General features: G+C 40.5%; 1 protein-coding gene across 2 annotated transcripts; it reads right to left on the reverse strand.

Annotated features, from left to right (window-relative positions):
* Nucleotides 1-625: 625 nt before the first annotated feature.
* On the reverse strand, nucleotides 626-6,066 carry LOC107790797 (BTB/POZ and MATH domain-containing protein 3-like). Of its 2 annotated transcripts, none has more exons than XM_075254694.1 (4): nucleotides 5,305-6,066; nucleotides 3,989-4,337; nucleotides 2,940-3,250; nucleotides 626-1,140 (listed from the first exon to the last, which is right to left on the reverse strand). In XM_075254694.1, exons 1-3 carry the CDS (start codon nucleotides 5,697-5,699, stop codon nucleotides 2,963-2,965), a joined length of 1,032 nt encoding a protein of 343 aa, XP_075110795.1. In that variant the 5' UTR covers nucleotides 5,700-6,066; the 3' UTR covers nucleotides 626-1,140; nucleotides 2,940-2,962. The 2 variants fall into 2 exon arrangements, with proteins under 2 accessions (XP_075110795.1, XP_075110794.1); XM_075254693.1 differs by having other exon boundaries at nucleotides 2,980-3,250; nucleotides 5,305-6,064.
* Between the last annotated feature and the right edge of the window lie 11,540 nt (nucleotides 6,067-17,606).

Genomic DNA, 17,606 nt, shown 5'->3' on the forward strand with positions numbered 1-17,606 from the left:
CTGTGGCACCTTGAAAGACTTAATGCTAAATTCTACTGGAAAGGAAAAGTTGACTCCGGTCAAAAGCTTTTTCGAGAAAAAAGTGTATCTAATCCAGATAGGAAGAAAACTATACAAAAGTGGCGAAATGCAGCCCAAACTCAAATCTGAAGTCTCTTACCATTAAGATACTTCTGATGATTTCTAACTGATTCTGAAACCCAACTCCTGTAGAGAAAGACAGCATACTGCTCAGTAAGACAGCATAAACCACGGACCTTTAACAGTAAGGACGCTAATAAGGTATTGAACTTCACCTGAGATTGTGGGAGAGGTAATAATATCTCTCTTGATTCCCTTTTCAGGCGATTTTGAAATGCTTTCACTACTAGGCTCCTTGTCATATGCCACAGCAAAGCTATAGTCATCACACAGTTTCCTTCTCTTGGAAGATTTTTCAAGTCAACGTCTTTCATTTGCACGCATGCTTTTCCTATTGCGATAAAAGGGCTTCATATGGTTATTCAGTATTATTTATAAACCAAGAAGTTACTATAGCATCAGACATTTAAAGTACCCACAGACAAACACACACACATCAATAAAATCAAAACTGAGCAAAAAAATAATACGTGCATCACGTATATGGGGAACTCGTTACATATTCATTAAAGCTGTGTCTTACAGAAACAAGTAGCTCGGGTAGTCAAAAAGATAACAAGATACATTATATACCACCTATCCTGCCCTTAGGTTGTTTGGATCAACAGAGGACATGAAACCAATAATGCTAACATTAAAAGTTATCACTTAAGCTCATTAGAACTGTTCCTACATCCCGATAACAACGAATTGACTTACATAAACATAATCATTAGCTAAATTTTCTAGTAGCAGATTTTCTACCAAGAAGCTTGCTTTGCACTCAAAGACTACTATAAGATTACATCCGTCTTCGCACACGCCTAGCATTTGGATTAACAGATTCTGCTGCAGCACCATCTGCTGCCACATCCAACCCAAAGATGCTGCTGCTAGTCCTTTTCTTGCTAGACATCACAGGCGCCTTCTCATCAACTGATGCAACTGTTTCCAGTAGTTCTGACAACAGTGACGGGCAGCTCTCTTCTAAGTGCTTAAATCCTTCTGACTGCATGACAACTGTTTAACAACAATCAGTATTTTAGCAACTTACTGAAATAATGGAGGAAACGCATCTTATACAGGCTACACATACATTAAGAACTTGAGGCTGTCAAACAAAATTAAGCAAGAACCTGTATGGCACGGATTATAGTTCCAGCAGAGGAAAACAATATTATTGTCACATGTTGAGGCTTCCAGTACTCGTAACACATTGCCCAAACCAGATTATAGGCATAACGTTAGCTAAAAACTAGCAGGCGCGAGATAATCAATTAATTCAACTTTATTATTCAAATTTCAACTTGCACAATCAGCATCAAAAGCTATATGGTCATAAATATAAGGTTAGCTAAAAACCAACAGCCATGAGACACAATCAAGTAATTCAACTTTATTATACAAAATTTAAAACGGGCAGATGGGAAGAAATCGCCAAGGAATTTGTCTCTGTTGGGATTTGTACTCTATTCTCTCATGGTATTCGTCCCACTATAATGAGCGTTAAGCCACACCTTTGGATGTCTTCCCACTCTTAAATCTCTCATTCCATCATTCAAACTTCAAGTATCGATCCAAACATTCTCTTTTATGGTGTCGATTGGAGAAGTGTAGCAGGAATATATCTACTCTGCAAGTTTTCTGGGAACTTTACCTCAGAACTTAACTTTTTAATAATACAAAATATTTTCTCTAAAAATAGTACTACACACAATATCAAACTATCATTTTCCATGATTCCTGTGTCACCTATATCAGGAATCTTCATCTTTAAGAAAATGAAGCCAGACACTCAATATTGTACACGGAAAAAAAGTTACGTGCATCTACAAGGTCAGACAAAATTTTCGGCTTTTTTCCCTACTAGGAGTTATTAAAAGAAGAATAAGCATATGTTGGCTAGACAAGCAAAGGAGAAACACTCACCCTTAGTTTTAAAACAAGTGTGCCCCCATGCTAAAGAAGATTGATGCAAAGGTTAGATCTCATCATCTATCTATCCGCAACTAGTACCATTGGGTCTAGAAAACCCAATCTAGGTTAGATTTGGTAGAGGTGAATTGTGGACGTCCACCCCCTGAAGCACCTGCAAACATGCATCTCTGACGAGCTAGCTTCTCGCACGTACAGGACCCGACCACATTAACTAACGACAAACTTAGATAACGAGCTAAACAAGGCCAGCAGATTGATAAAATTCAATGTAACTTGTTGGCTATCAGAATTTGGGGGTTCCTTTAGAAAATGCAACTGCAAATCTTAAAGATACATCCTTTTCAAAGATACTAACTCCAATAGCCAAAACCACTAACATATTCTTTCAAGAATTTAAGCAATTCCGCCAAAGCCTAGGAGCCTAACCAACTGGCAGTACTGACATTCAACAATCCTCCACCAAGAGCTCCAAAACATTTTAAAGAAGTTCTAAAGGAAATCTTGTTATTATATTTCCATGGATACCCATTTTGCTAGATGCCTCACAACCGATTCCTGAACTTAACACCACAAATAATCTATTGGAAGCCAAAATCACCTTTTTATACAAAAGCAAGGTCCTTCAGCAAGATTTCAACAGAGATTTTTTCTGAAAATGATGTTCAACAGAGAATTTTCAGAACCTAAGCATATCCATACGTCATTTAGCAAAAGGAGTTCAAGGGACTATTGCTCTGGTCTATGGATACCAACTCTTATCTTGGCTTATCATTTGAACTGGACTACAATGAAATATGGCACAAATGCACTGGAAATGAATAACCAGAGACAAAAACATGTCTGCAGATCAACAGACATTGAAAAACTAGAAATGACATAACCTGAAACACTGCACTGCTCACATCTACGGACTACACGCACCTCCCAAGTTTGTTGCAGCAAATTTCAAACATATGGCTTTAAGCTGTAGGCATTGATGCTGCTCCGAAAGGGAAAGAGTTGTAGCCACTGTCTCCACATTAACTTCTTCACATAATTTAGCCTCGCATAACTGTTTCAACCTATCTAAACCAAAGCGGTCCGCTGCAGCCAATATATGCTGCATCATTATTGTAGATGTACATGTTGAAGTAGAGCCAGCAATCTCAAGCAAATCCGGAAGCTCATCAGAGTAAATGAAATGGAGCATAGCCTACAAAACAAACAGATGTACACAATCATTCCAGCTATTAGAAAAAGCCCTAAGGTTGGCACAAGATACGCATGTGCATTACATAATGGTAATGAACAGCTTTTATGGAAAGAAACTCGATTTGGGAAAATTGTGGTGGAAACACCATGACTATAAGGATGGAATTGCTTAGCTAACTGCTAACTTCTTTCAATATATCCTCTTAGTGATAGAATAATGGAGGACATCATTCTGTCAGCTTAGTTAGTTCTTAGATATAAATTCCAGAAAACCATCTAAACTTAGTATTATCATGAGGTTCCAATTTATATAAGAAAATTGGCTATCCTTCTGAAAAATCACATTCTGTAAACTCTCTACTTTTTGGTATAGCTCTTGTATGTAGGATTGTTTTTTCCATCACCAAAAAAATTATTCTGCTTGTAGAAAAAATTTATTTACTTTTACCAAATACTGTAATGTTCAAAGATGTTTAATGTACAGAACATTAGCCATAAGATTCATTTAAGCCTAAGTATAACAATGCTAACTAAAAAAGGAAGTCTAATAAAGAGCAGTGAAATATAATCCATTTACACCTTTAACATACAAAATGAATCTGGAATGTCCATGGGAGGTCTGATATCCCCTCAATTATCTATTTTCACCCTAGCTTTCTTTTTTATTTCCTTTTAATAGCAGAAATCATTATATCAATGCAAGAACCTATTTTGAACAAAAAAAGCAAGAACTTATTACCTTGAAAATTGAGGGCTCAATATCCTCAAGTTCTACTTTGTCAGAATTAGGATTCCCCACAAGCCCAAAGAATTGGGATCTAAACACTGGAGAACGAGCAGCTAGTATCAACTTATGAGCCTTAAAAGTCTCTTCGCCAACACGGAAATCAATATCACAACCAAGTTCAGCATCCAGCACATATTTGAGACTTTGGCCCATGTCTGATGGAGGAACAGAAACACTATAATCTTTGGGTCCTTCAACACGAGTTCTCACAACTCCAACAGTACAGTGCATAGACAGGCAATCATCCTTCAGGTAGTCAGAAGTTTCCAAAACTGATCTTCTGAAAAATCGTTTGTAACCCCTGTACGTACAGGCAAGAAATTCCATTAGTTTGAGCAAGAGAGAAAGTTATCAATGTGCTTAAATACCATGGAATCAAAAAGGTAGTGTAGTGACCCAACTAAACAATTGGTGAATTATCTTGAGCTTTAACAAGGATACTCTTGTTATGAAGGGCAATCATAATATATCAAATCTGTTACATTTTTCACTAAAAAAATTATTTTATTCCATTAATACAAGATTTACAAAATAGTAACTAAATGAACTGTGGTTTAATCAACTGATCATTAATATGGAAATTTCACGAGAGAACTGAAAATGGAACATACAAACACCATTCAAAGTGGTAAAAAGAAAAAGTTGAGGCCTCAAATGGTTTAGCCAGGGGTCAAATCATGAGGCTGACCCAGATTTCAGTAAGTCAATTCTCTAAAAAACTAAGCAATCATTTAGCGTTTCCCGGAGACAAAGTTAGACATACCCCTGCAACCAAGGATTGGTTCTTTTCTACCTTTCTTTTTCTTAAATCTTATAAATACCAGTGGCGTCAGAATCAACTTGTGGACAGCTTGACTATTCCACCATATACTTATTGCAAATAGGAAGATTTCAGTATTCTGAATTACTCTAACTCTTCCAGCTCAACAACCAAGATCAAAGGCTTGTGCACTAGGATCCCGCTATGCGCGAGGTCGGGGGAAGGGCCGGAGCAGATTGGGTCTTATATATACAGCCTCAAAGGCTGTTTTGGCAGCTTGAACCTGTGACCTCATGGTCACAACAATGAGAGAAATAAGAAAAATGCAACAAGGGTAGGCAAAAGCACTCCTATTTCCAGTATATCGACAAACTTCTAATATGCAAACCCCAAGTACACGCAACATAAACCCTAAGAAACATAAAAACATAAACCATTTGGCCACGAGTCTTGCTAATTTAATAGTGCCATTACACAAGCTAGCAGATGAATAAATTTGCAGACATACCACATGCTTCCTCTATATTTCAAAGAATACGGGCCACTCTCGAGCGCCCGATCAAAATGGCTATGAACTTTGTGCTTCCCTTTACCGCTCTGATCCAATAGAGTCAGCTCGAACAGCGCCCTGACATCAGTGCCCTCACTAGCAAGGGCGATGAAAACAGAGACATACGTGGAAGAATCCTCAATATTCTTACCATCAGGGTAGAAATAAACGGCCCAATCATAACCGCCCACTGTGAATGTATCGCTAGTTATGTACTTTCCGGGACCCATTCCTTTAGCCAGGGAGTAACCCCTGATGGTGAAATGGTGGGACCCATTCACCGTCTCGTTTATCGACTTGGAACAGGAATCAGAATCATCCCCCCCACCGCGGTCCTCGTAATCAACGATCATTTCATGGGAATGAATGAAGGTGAAAAAAGAGAATACAAACAGAAACCCTAGATATGGGGAATCGAATTTCCCAGGGATCAAAGTTGAGGTGCGAAAGAGAATGGGAAATTGATACTTGAGAAGCAAAATTGGAAGGAAACTACAGTTTAAGCAGGTGTTTGGCTAGCTGGGGAAACTGCAGAAAGCTGAGGAGCGAACGGCAGGAAAACGAAGCGGTGAAGAAATTGTGGTAGTTGGGGAGGAGGGGAGGGGGGTAAAGGAGGTGGATGTGGTCAGTGGATGATTTGATCTGATGGATTTATGGCTTTTTGGTAGGCTTTGGAATTGGGATTTTACGATGTTAAGAAAACGTTGTTTCATTGGCGGCGACTTGTCAAAATCTGGTGGATCTCTTTTCTTTCTTTTCCTTACTTTTTCTTTTTCTTTTGCTTTTTCTTTTTCTTTCTCTTCCCTTTTTCTTTCTCACTCCGTTCTTATTTGTCTTGGTGATGCATGCCTTAACACACCACATTCAAGGGAATATGTCATGGTGCATGTTATTCGTCGATGACATAGTTCTGATTGATGAGTCGTGAGTCGGTGTTAACACGAGGCTGGAGGTTTGAAGACAGGCTCTTGAATTAAGGGTTTCAAGCTAGCAGGACGAAGACGGAATACCTGGAGTGTAAGTTCAGCACTGAGCAGGGAGAAGTGGGCGTGGATGTGAGGCTTGAATCACAGGTCATCCCGAGTAGAGGCAGCTTCAAGTACCTTGGGTCGGTTATCCGGGGTAGGGGAGATCGACGAGGATGTCGCACACCGTATTGGGGGTAGGATGGATGAAGTGGAGGTTAGCATCTCGAGTATTATATGACAAGAGAATGCCACTGATACTCAAAGGTAAGTTCTACAAAGCGGTGGTTAGACCGGCCATAATGTATGGGGCTAAGTGTTGGCCGGTTAAGAAATCACATATCTAGAGCAGAAATGAGGATGTTGAGGTGGATGTGCGGGCATACTATGATGGATAAGATTAGGAATGATGATATTCGGGAAAAGGTGTGTGTGGCTCCCATTGATGACAAAATGCGGGAAGCGAGGCTCAAATGGTTCGGGCATGTTCAGAGGAGAAGCCCAGATACTCTGGTAAGGAGGTGCGAACGGTTGGTTATGGAGGGCACGAGAAGAGGTAGAGGGCGGCCTAAGAAGTATTAGGTGATTAGGCAGGATATGGTGAGGCTCCAGATTTCTGAGGATATGGCACTTGATAGGAACACGTGGAGGTCGAGTATTAGGGTTGTAGGGTAGGAGGTAGTTGAGTCTTGGCTTATGTCATGAGTTTGTGAGTCTAGTCTGGTAGGTATACTATTTCGCTTTTGCTTTGTATCTTTCTTCTTGATTGCATGTTGTTCCTATTTTTCATATTATTTCTGCGTTGTTACTGATATTGTCCCCTTTTGTCTTTTTATCTTCTTGAGCCGAGGGTCTTTCGAAAACAGTCTCTCTACTCCTTCGGGATAGGAGTAAGGTCTGCGTACATACTACCCTCCCCAGACCCCACTAGTGGAATTTCACTAGGTTGTTGTTGTTGTTGTTCCCTTTTTCTTTTGCGCGGGGTAGTTACTCCCTTCGTGCGTAGTTTTTTTTAACCATAACTTTTTTATATTGTAATGTAAAATATTTTTTACATAATTTTTAAATATATAAATTTTATTTCAAAAAAATTAAAAATTTTGTATCTGAATTTACGATCAAAATTAAGAAATTTGACTCTTAAAATTCGAGTTTTGCCACTTAACTTAATACAGTATCTTTTAATGTATACTGCTCCAGAAGTAAATTACAAAGTCAGTTTTTCCTTTTTCTATCTTTACAATATAACAAAAGAACAAGAACAAGGAGAGGCATTTGTGTTTTAAGAAGAAAAAACTCACCCAAAATGTCATTGAGACAAAAAATTAATGTCACATATGTCCCAAATAGGGGCATTATGGTAACTCACACGTATTTTGAGGGCATAATGGATAATTAATCATATATTTTTTTCCATTCCTACCTTTCGGTCGATTGTCCTTTTAATTTTAATTTTTTGGTCCAACTCTCTCATTATTTTAATTGTATTTACCTTACCCAAGACACATATCACAAATACATTGTTTACTCGTAAACGGTACAGTTGAATTTATAGCGTGGTTTATAGAAAAGCGAATCGATTTGATCCCGAAATAATAAATAAATTAAATAAAATTCAAGACTTAGTTGAAATCGAGATTGAATAGCAGATAGTTTAGTTTCGGGAGCAAGCTTCCGAAGACAACAATAGGAATAATGTTAAATAGAAAATAAAGTATTATTTAGCTTTAAATAATATGTAGCATAAGTTTGTCAAATTTTTTGTATCCTACGATGGTTGTTGAAGCCACAATTTATAGCTATACCTAGGAAACAAGGTCCTAGGATCAAGCCCTTTTGAAATGACAATAATGAGGGTCATTGATGAATATGTAACGGCAGGTTATGAATGCCAAAATTCTCTATAACGAATGTGTATTTAATACTGAGGAATATTTTTCATTGAATGTCATCTGGTGGAAAATATTTGTTTGCCCTTGTTGACAATGTTCCCCTCGGGGTCTACCTGATGCTAACTAAAGTTGTTGCCCTCGGTCTTGGTTTCCACACGTTTCGTCTTATGTCTGTCTCCGGTTCCACGTGTCACTCTATCATTCGAGTATTTAATGTGAATTAATTTTACCCTATACAGATAGCCCCCCTGCTATCCGGTGGCACATCATTGTGTCATCGGGAAGTTGGTGAAGATTCCTTTCTTGGCGGAAATTTTTTCGAACCCTTCTTAAAAATTTCTTATGCTTGATAAGATGCATGCATGTTTCGTATTTAATACCCCAAACACATGTTACTCAATGATTTAACAATATTTTTGCTGGTTCTCGAGGTAATCATGGCCACGATTTTAGCCCTCTATTCCTTTACATATACGCCTCATTCTTCTTCTTTTACACTCAACAGTTTTACAAACTCTCTCACCTTTTTTGCATTCAACTCTTTTCTGCATTCATCCTTCTTTAATCTTCTTCAAAGAAATCTTATCACCTTCTGTTGATTATGGCTTCTTTCACTAACTCTTCAAAGATCTCGAGTCTTCTCTTCACTAGGTGTCCGAAGGAGAGCATAGACAAAGAAATCAACGTTGATGCTGACCCCCCTACGGTGAGCACCATTATCCCTAACACAACCAAGGACTTTGAAGAGAAGTTCCCTTCTTCAAGCTATTGTACTTGGGTTGTTGCCAAATACCCCTTTTCTATTTGCCATTCCAACATTCCTGTTGTGAGGAGGATTATGATTGTCATGACCTAAACATTATTGCTCCCGATATGGTGAAGCAAGTAACCTTCACTAAGAAGGGCTTTACGTACGTTTATATGTACCCATTCACTTTGGGTTCGTTTTCTTTGAGCGGGGGCCTTGACCCCGTGATTATGGAGTTGTGCCATCGGTACCAAGTTTTTTTGGCATAGTTGGACCCTTCGGTGTGGCAAACAGTGGCCTGTCTGCAGCGGTTGCGCTAGGAAACGAAGGAGGACCTCACTTTGGCTCGTGTGATGGATCTTTACTCCCCCAAGATTTTTGTGGGGTAGTAATAAATTTCAGCAAACATGGCCACCATACTTTAATCACTATCATGGATAACAAAAACGACCATAGGTGGATGGAGACGCTTGTCGTTGTTACCATCAGGGATATCATCCCGGCCACAACTTCATCCTTTCCTGACTCATAGACTCGTACACGTAAGTTCAAAGTCTATCTCTTTTTTTTTGAAAAAAATAGTTGTTTCATGTCGTTGTTGATCCGTCTTTTTTCATTATTTCAGCAACTCGATGGACACCACCAAGAATTGAAGGCTTGGACCGGTGGGGTCAGAAGATCCTGGACATCACCACACCTGAGACCCGCAGGTGGAAAGAGTTAACCCCCAAATATGGATGGAGGGCCAAAAATCATGGTATGTTGACTCGTAAAACCAATTCTGCTTTTGTTTTATCTTTATACATAAGAAAACAGGTTAACCTCACCTTTTTGTTAGATTCGGGTCTCCCGTAGGGCTCTACGACCATCCCTAAGAGCACATTTTGGTTGATTCCGTAGAGGCTGTGAGGTTGTTGTAGGAGGCTTTCACCCGAACAGACACCATCGGATCTGCTTTTGGTGCAAGCGCTTCCTCTCTGAAGCGCTCGGAGAGGAAGCGCTTTCTCCGACCAGAGAATAAGCAACCAAAAAGGCAGCATTCGGTCGAGGGCAAGAATAAAAAGGTGAAGAAAGCTGCAACCAAGCCAACCATAGCCACTGTGGTTATTGAAAATGATGGGGAAGCCAGTGATGAAGGGGCTTGCCTACAAAGGAGACAACGTCCTTCATAAGCTCAACAGAATGCTCAATCTGAAGAGCTTATAATCCCAATCGAGGATGATGCCCAAGTGCTCTTGGAAGAGTTTGACTTGGTGGAGAATGCCAATTCTCCCTTTTCGGTCCCAATTGGTTCTCCCGATACTGTGAGGCCGAGTACCGGGCTTCTTCCGCCTTTGATTGATGAGCAACCAACAAACAACATTGCCTCCATCGAAGTTGCTTCTCAACCCACAACACCATCAGCTTCATCTCCTTCCATGCCGGATGTACCTTCATTACCAGCAACTACTACATTATCCCCATCGGCCACAAATGCCCGAAAGGAGGATGTCCCTCCTCCCCAGTCCCCAGACCATGGGAATTTGGGGCACAACTACTCACCCCCTTCTGAAGATCCCTGGAGGATGAGTATTGTCTTGCTCTTGATATCTACTGAGTGGCATCTGCTATCCCGACCGATGGAATTCGCCAATTATCTAAAGTCGTTGGCTTCAGAAAAAGATAAAAATAAAATACACTCTCTTTGGGGAGAGTGTTTTTTAAATAATGCAATGCACAATGCGGCGGCGTTAACGTACTTGTTCTGTTTACTGCTTGTTTTTTCTTGACTTGCTATGACAAGGTTTCTAAATTAGGTTTTTACTTTGCATCCCAACTTCCTTACTTCTGAGGGCCTTAAAAAATTGATCCTCGATGAAGAAAGACTCCACTTCTAGTGGGACTAATTATTAGACGAGATAGACCAAATTGCTACTTGCCTACTAATGCCGGAAGCAAAAGCTGCTGAGGCGGGTGAGTTAGAGGCTCGGTTGCAACAGAGTGAGAAGGAAGTGATGGCCCTTAGACAAGAAGCCTCACAGCTAAATGTACAATTTCAAGAAGCTAATGCTAAATTGTCTAAGGTACAAAATGGTGTGCTCGCTGTAGCCGAGCGCGAATCTGCCTCCATTGAGAGAGTGAATAACTTGGAGGCAGCCTTGAACTCCAAAGCTGAAGAGGCTGATGCGGCCGGAGAAGTGTGCCCAGATGGAGGATAAGAGGATCATGGAAAATAATAATGTTCATATAACCATTATCCGTGATCTTGATCTTAGCCTTAGCGCCATGAAATCCTAGCGGGATGGCTTTTTGACCAAGGTTGATCGGCTTAAATCAGATCTCCAGCACCGAGCGGATTCCCTCATCATTGAAAAAATATATTCTATGTATAGCACGAGGAGCCAAAGCGGGCATCATTGATAATGAGGATGAAATCGCCAAGGCCCAAGTGCTGGAGTTGACTGCTCAAAGATGCCTCCCAGCTCAGCCTGATACAACTGACTCTTCTGGTTCTGGTTTTGGTTCCAAGTTCTCAGGAATCGAGGACAAACTTGAGAGGAATAATGATGAAGGCCAAGATCCTAAGCCGATGGCAGATCCGCCTACTTCTCCCGGGGCGCTGATTCTCTTCTTCCTCCGAGTTGTGGGGGCGATGTAGTTTAACTTTTTTCTTTCTTTCCTTTGTTTTTTTTTGTATTTTTGTACTTGTGCTGCTTGGCACGTTTGATAAATAAAAGTGCTTTTTGTCTAAGCATTGTGCAAAGTTTACTTTTTTGCATCGAATTATGCAAGACTTCTGGTGCATTTTCCCTCGATAGTATTTGGGTTCTGGGCTTAAACTCTTCCGGAAGCAACCCTTTACTATAAGGGTTTTATAATAGAGAGACCTCTTATGTTTATGGTTCTCTTGAAGAGGGCGTCTCCTGTTCATTCCGGCACTAGCATTTAAAGTACTTGATTAACTTTTAAATGATAAAATCAATTTATCGTTTGGACAAGATGCAAGATAAAAATAAAAGGACTTTATTTTATTCCTTCTATCACCAAAAATACATAAGAATTCGTTTTGCTAAAAGAAATGAAATTGCCATTACATGTAGCTAATTTGTACAACGTGTTTCTATGGGGATGGTTGTGCAATCCTCGGTTCTGATGAGATATTTTTTTATCGGGATTTTGTAGTCTTGATTTCTATGGCAATCAGGTTGTCGTATTCTTATATCATTCCCCCACCCCCCAGTGTTCGAATGCGAGAATGCAAATTAGAATACTGGAAATCTTGCTCCTTTGAGGATTCCACTAGTGAACGGATGGATAATCTTTGGTTGGATATCAAGATTCGTTTCCCGTTAGGAAATTTACTATCGAGCCAAAGATTATCTAACCACCCCTAGTGGCTTGTAGGGAAAACACTTGTAAATGGTTGAATAGCCTTTGGTTCAGTGGCAAGTTTTGCTTCATATTAGGAATTTGTCATCGAGCCAAAGACTATTTAAGCATCTCGCAATGGCTTGTCATTTCGATGCCTTGTCGTTTAAAGGTCTTATTTTTGCTGATGGTGTTTCCTTCGTAGTATGATTTCCGTTGCCGCCTCGTTAAAAACCTTTTCAAAAAAATCCTATTGGGACAAAAACTGGGTGAAGAGAAAAAGAGTGTAACACAACTTTTAGTATAGCGGTGCTCATCAACAATAATACCTTTTGACGTGGGTCACATTCTAGTTACTAGGCAATTTGACTCTATCTTGGTTTTCTAGTTCATATGATCCTTTCTCGGTGAGAGTTGAAACCCTATAGGGGCCTTCCTACGTCGGACCTAGCTTTCCTGCGTTGAGTTCCCGAGTGTTTTGAGTCACTTTTCTTAAAACCAAGACTCCCACTTTGAAATAGGTAGAGAATGGCCCTTTAATTATAGTACCTTTTCATTCTTTATTTCTGGGCCACTATCCTTATGTGCGTTAAGTCCCTGCGTCCGTCAAACGTCGACATTTTGACTAGCAACAGTTCATTGTCTGTTTCTTTGTTTGCTCGGAAGTATCACAAGGTTGGTTCTCCTACTTCCACCGAAATCAGAGCATCTACACTGTATATGAGAGAGAAAGTTGTCTCTCCCATGCTTGGTTTGGTCGTCGTTCGGTATGCTCATAATACTCCTGGTAATTCTTCGGGACACTTTCTTTTTAGCTGTTTTCAACCTCTTTTTGAGGTTTTAAATAATCACCTTATTGGTTGATTAAACCTGCCTATTTGCGCTCAGATGGTATGGAGAAGATCTAATTCTTTTAATCTTCAAGTTTTCAAGGATTTTGTGACCTTTGAGCCTATGAATTGTGGTCCGTTATTGCAGGCAATCTCCTTCGGTATTCCGAACTGGCAGATTATGTTTTCCCATAGGAAATCGACCAGTTTGCGCTCACCGATTTTCTGGTAGGGATCTTCTTCAACCCACTTAGTAAAGTAATTGGTTAAAATTAAAAGAACCTTACCTTCTCGGAAGCTGATGGAAGCGGTCCGACTATATCCATCCCCCATTTCATGAACGGCCATGGGGATAATACCAAATGTAGAAGTTCTGCCTGTTGGTGTGCTAATGGCGCATGGCGTTGACATTTGTCACATTTCTGAACGAATGCCTTAGCGTCTTCCTCCATCCAGAGCTAGAAGTATCATGCCCTAACTAATTTCAACACCAACGAATTTGTGCCTGAATGATTTCCACAAATTCCTTCATGAACCTCTATCATGACATAATTAGCCTCGGAGGCTCTTAAGCATCAGGCCAACGGGCATTGGAATGACCTTCTGCATAGTTGTCCTCCCTAGAAGCTATAATGAGTTGCTTTGGTGCGGAGTGCTCAGGATGCCTTCAAGTCTTCGGGCAGCTTGTCATGCTCAAGGTAGTCGATGATTTCATTTCTCCAGTCCTAGACCAGGTTGGTTGTATTAACTTCATAATAACCGTCCACATCCAATACCGAGTGCATGAGCTGTACGATCGTACTGGAATCTGATCCTATCATTTCCATGGATGAGCCCAAATTGGCTAATGCATCTGCTTCTGTGTTTTCTTTTCTTGGGATATAGGTGATTGACCATTCCCTGAACCGTGTGAGCAGAGTTTGAAATTTCACCACATATTGTTGCATGCGTTCCTCTTTGGTGTCAAAGATTCCATATACCTGATTTACCACTAGTTTGGAATCGCATTTGATTTTAGTGATCTCAGAGTCTAGTCCCCGGGCCAGTTCAAGTCCTACAATAAAAGCCTCATACTCGACTTCATTATTAGTCAAGGGAACCTCTTTTATGGCATGCCTCAGGACTACTCCTGAGGGCGTGATTAAAGCTTTCTCGAGCCCGGACCCCTTTACGTTGGAAGCTTCATTTGTGAACAGGTCCAAACTCCTGATGTCATTTCCGACACCATCACCGCTTCCTTTGGGGACAAAGGCAGCAGCCCGAGAATAAAATTAGCCACAAAGTCGGCCAAAACTTGTGATTTGATAGCAGTCCTAGATTTATATTCGATATCGAATTCACTAATTTCGCCTATCCATTTGGCCAGTCGACATGACAACTCAGGTTTGTGAAGGACATTACGAGGGGAAAAGTTGTCACCACGGCTATCAGGTAGCATTGAAAGTAATACCTAAGATTTTGAACGGCGACTGCGAGAGGTAAGGCCAATTTTTCGAGGTGCGAATAATGAGTTATCACTCCCGGTAAAATTTTGCTAACATAATAGATATGAGATTGTGTACCTTCGTCTTCCCGGAATAGAATGGCACTTAGCGCTACCTCCGAGTCCGCTAAATATATTAGAAATTGTTCACCTTCCTCTAGTTTTAATAGTAACAGAGGGCTTGATAAATACTGTTTTAGGTCTTTTAGAGTCTATTGGCATTCCGGAGTCCATTTGAAGTTTTTCTTCTTCTTCAGAAGTGAGAAAATGCGATGGCATTTCTTGGAAGGCCGAGAGATGAACCTGCTTAGAGCGGTCACTCTTCCAGTTAGTCTTTGGACTACTTTCATGTTTGTCAGCTGGTCTGGAATGTCCTAGATGGCTTTAGTCTTATCGAGTTTGACTTTGATCCCCCTTTGTGATACCAGGAAACCCAAAAATTTACCAGAGTTGACTTCGAACACACATTTTTTAGGGTTAAGCTTCATGTTGTGCTTCCTTCGGATATCAAAAGTTTCCTGGAGGTGTTTTAAATGGTCACATGTGTTCAAAGACTTAACCAACATATCATTTATGTAAATTTCCATTGTTTTCCCTATTTGCTTTTCGAACATTTTATTTACGAGCCTCTAATAAGTGGCCCCGGCGTTCTTAAGCCCGAAGGGTATCATATTGTAGCAATATGTGCCAAAGTTTGTTAGGAATGAAATTTTTTCCTGATCCTCCGGGTTCAACTTGATTTAGTTGTACCCGGAATAGACATTTAGGAAACTCAGCAACTCGTGTCCGGTCATTGCATCAATCATTTGATCAATGTTTGGCAATGAGAACGAGTCTTTTGGGCATGTGTTATTCAGATCCTTATAATCTACGCACATGCGAAATATATTATTCTTTTTTGGAACTACTACTACATTAGCTAGCCAGTCGGGATACTTTACCTTCCCAATTGAACCAATATCGAGCAATCAGGTTACCTCTTCTTTGACAGACCTGTTTCTGACCTCGAAAATTAGGCGCTTTTTTCCTTACCGGAGAGATGTTGGGTTCCAAGATTAACTTGTTCATGGATCCCTCAAGCGGGATACCTATCCCATCCGTTTGCATCCATGCAAAACAATTAACATTAGTTTTAATAAATTCTCTAAATCCTTACATGAGCTTGGGGTTTAGTCTTCTCCCCAAATTGTTCGAGTTCTTCCGTAGTGGATGTGGTCGCGCCCATTTCTTTCGGTACCTGGAAATACCTTGGTATCTGGTGGGATTCCAATGACTCCTCCCCTTTATCGTCTTCGTTTTGTTCGGGAGCAGGCGTCGGTTCTTGTAATTGCTATACCACATGTTCTTCCCTTTTACTGCTGGAAACCAAGGTCGCGTTCATCTCACTTGCCGCCGGTTGATCTCCTATTATTTGTTTGATTCCTTCTGGAGTTTGGAATTTCAGAAGTTGGTGATATGTTGATGGCATGACTTTCATCTCGCGTAGCCATGGTCTATCAAGAATTATGTTGTAGCCCATGTCGCGGTCTACTATTTCAAATAAGGGAATCTTCATGACCCCTTCGGCCTTCATGGGTAGTAAGATCTCCCCTCGGGTTGTCACACTTGCTAAGTTGAAACCGGCAAGAAGTTTTGTTATCGGAATGATACTTCCGATTAGCTTGGCTTGCTCCAGCACCCTCCATTGAATGATGTTGGCTGAATTTCTTGGGTCCACCAAAACACGCTTATTTTTAAAATCTAGAGCGTTAAGAAAAATTACCATGGCATCATTGTGCGGAAGTAGAAGTCCATCGGCATCTTCTTTTGTGAAGGTTATATCGTCCTCGGTGACTTCCCAAAGTCTCTTGCTATGAGTCATCGATACTTTTGTCTTTTTTGTTGTCGAGAAAGTTACACTGTTGATCTCGTTTCCCCTGAAAATCATGTTAATGGTTTGCTGGGTAGGGTCTTCACCTATCTTTGAGGGCTCTGCGTTATCATGGTTACAACCATAATTGTTTTTATCCTGGTCTCTTAAGAACTCTCTAAGATGGCATTTTTCAAAAATGTCGCCACCTCTTCGCATAGATGTCGACAGTCCCCACCTCGGTGGCCGTTAGTCCCATGATACTCGCACCATAGATTAGGATCCCTTTGGCTGGGACCAAATCTCATCGGTCTCAGGAACCATACTTCCTTGATGTTCCTCATCACCAATATCAACTCCACTACACTTATATTAAAATTATATTCGGACAATCCAGGATAGGTGGAATCCTGGGAACCCGATACCTCTTTATCTTGCAATGACCTGCTAATCCAGCCACATCCAGTTTTTCTTTTGGGCACAAACCTATCCATCAACCGAAACTCTCTATTGTGGCATTCAGCCCTTTCGTAGGGCAAAAATCGGCCCTTAGAAGATCGTTGATGTGCGTCAAAATCATCCTTCGACTTATCCTTGTTCTTTTCTCGATCCTGGATCTTAGTTGATGTCTAGAACCCGAGATGATTATCTTCTATTCTTATCTTTGATACGTAACGGTTATGGAAATCTACCCATGTTGTTTCCTGGAACTCGAGCAGGCTTTCTTTCAGTTTCTTGGAGGCGTTGGAGCTCCTCGGGTTTGACCCTTTAATAAATGCCTCTGCTGTCTATTCATCTGGCATGACTGGTAGCACCATTCTTTCTTTCTATAACCTGGTCACGAACTCACGCAGCAACTCGGATTCAACTTGCGAAATCCTGAATATATCTGCCTTACGGGCTTGGACCTTCCTAGCCTCGGCATGGGCCTTGATGAAAGAGTTTGAGAGCATCTCTAAAAGGAATCTATTGAGTGTTCGGGTAAGAGTGAGTACCATGTCAAGACCCCTTTCGTGAGGGTTTTTCCAAAATTCTTTAGCAGGACTAACTCAATCTCATATGGATCCAAGTCATTTCCTTTCACTGATATTTTATAGGTGGTGATATTTCTTGAGGGTCTGAAGTCCCATCATATTTTGGCACAT

This window comes from Nicotiana tabacum, chromosome 6 (genome assembly GCF_000715075.1).
Source record: "Nicotiana tabacum cultivar K326 chromosome 6, ASM71507v2, whole genome shotgun sequence".
In the NCBI taxonomy this organism is placed as follows: Eukaryota; Viridiplantae; Streptophyta; class Magnoliopsida; order Solanales; family Solanaceae; genus Nicotiana; species Nicotiana tabacum.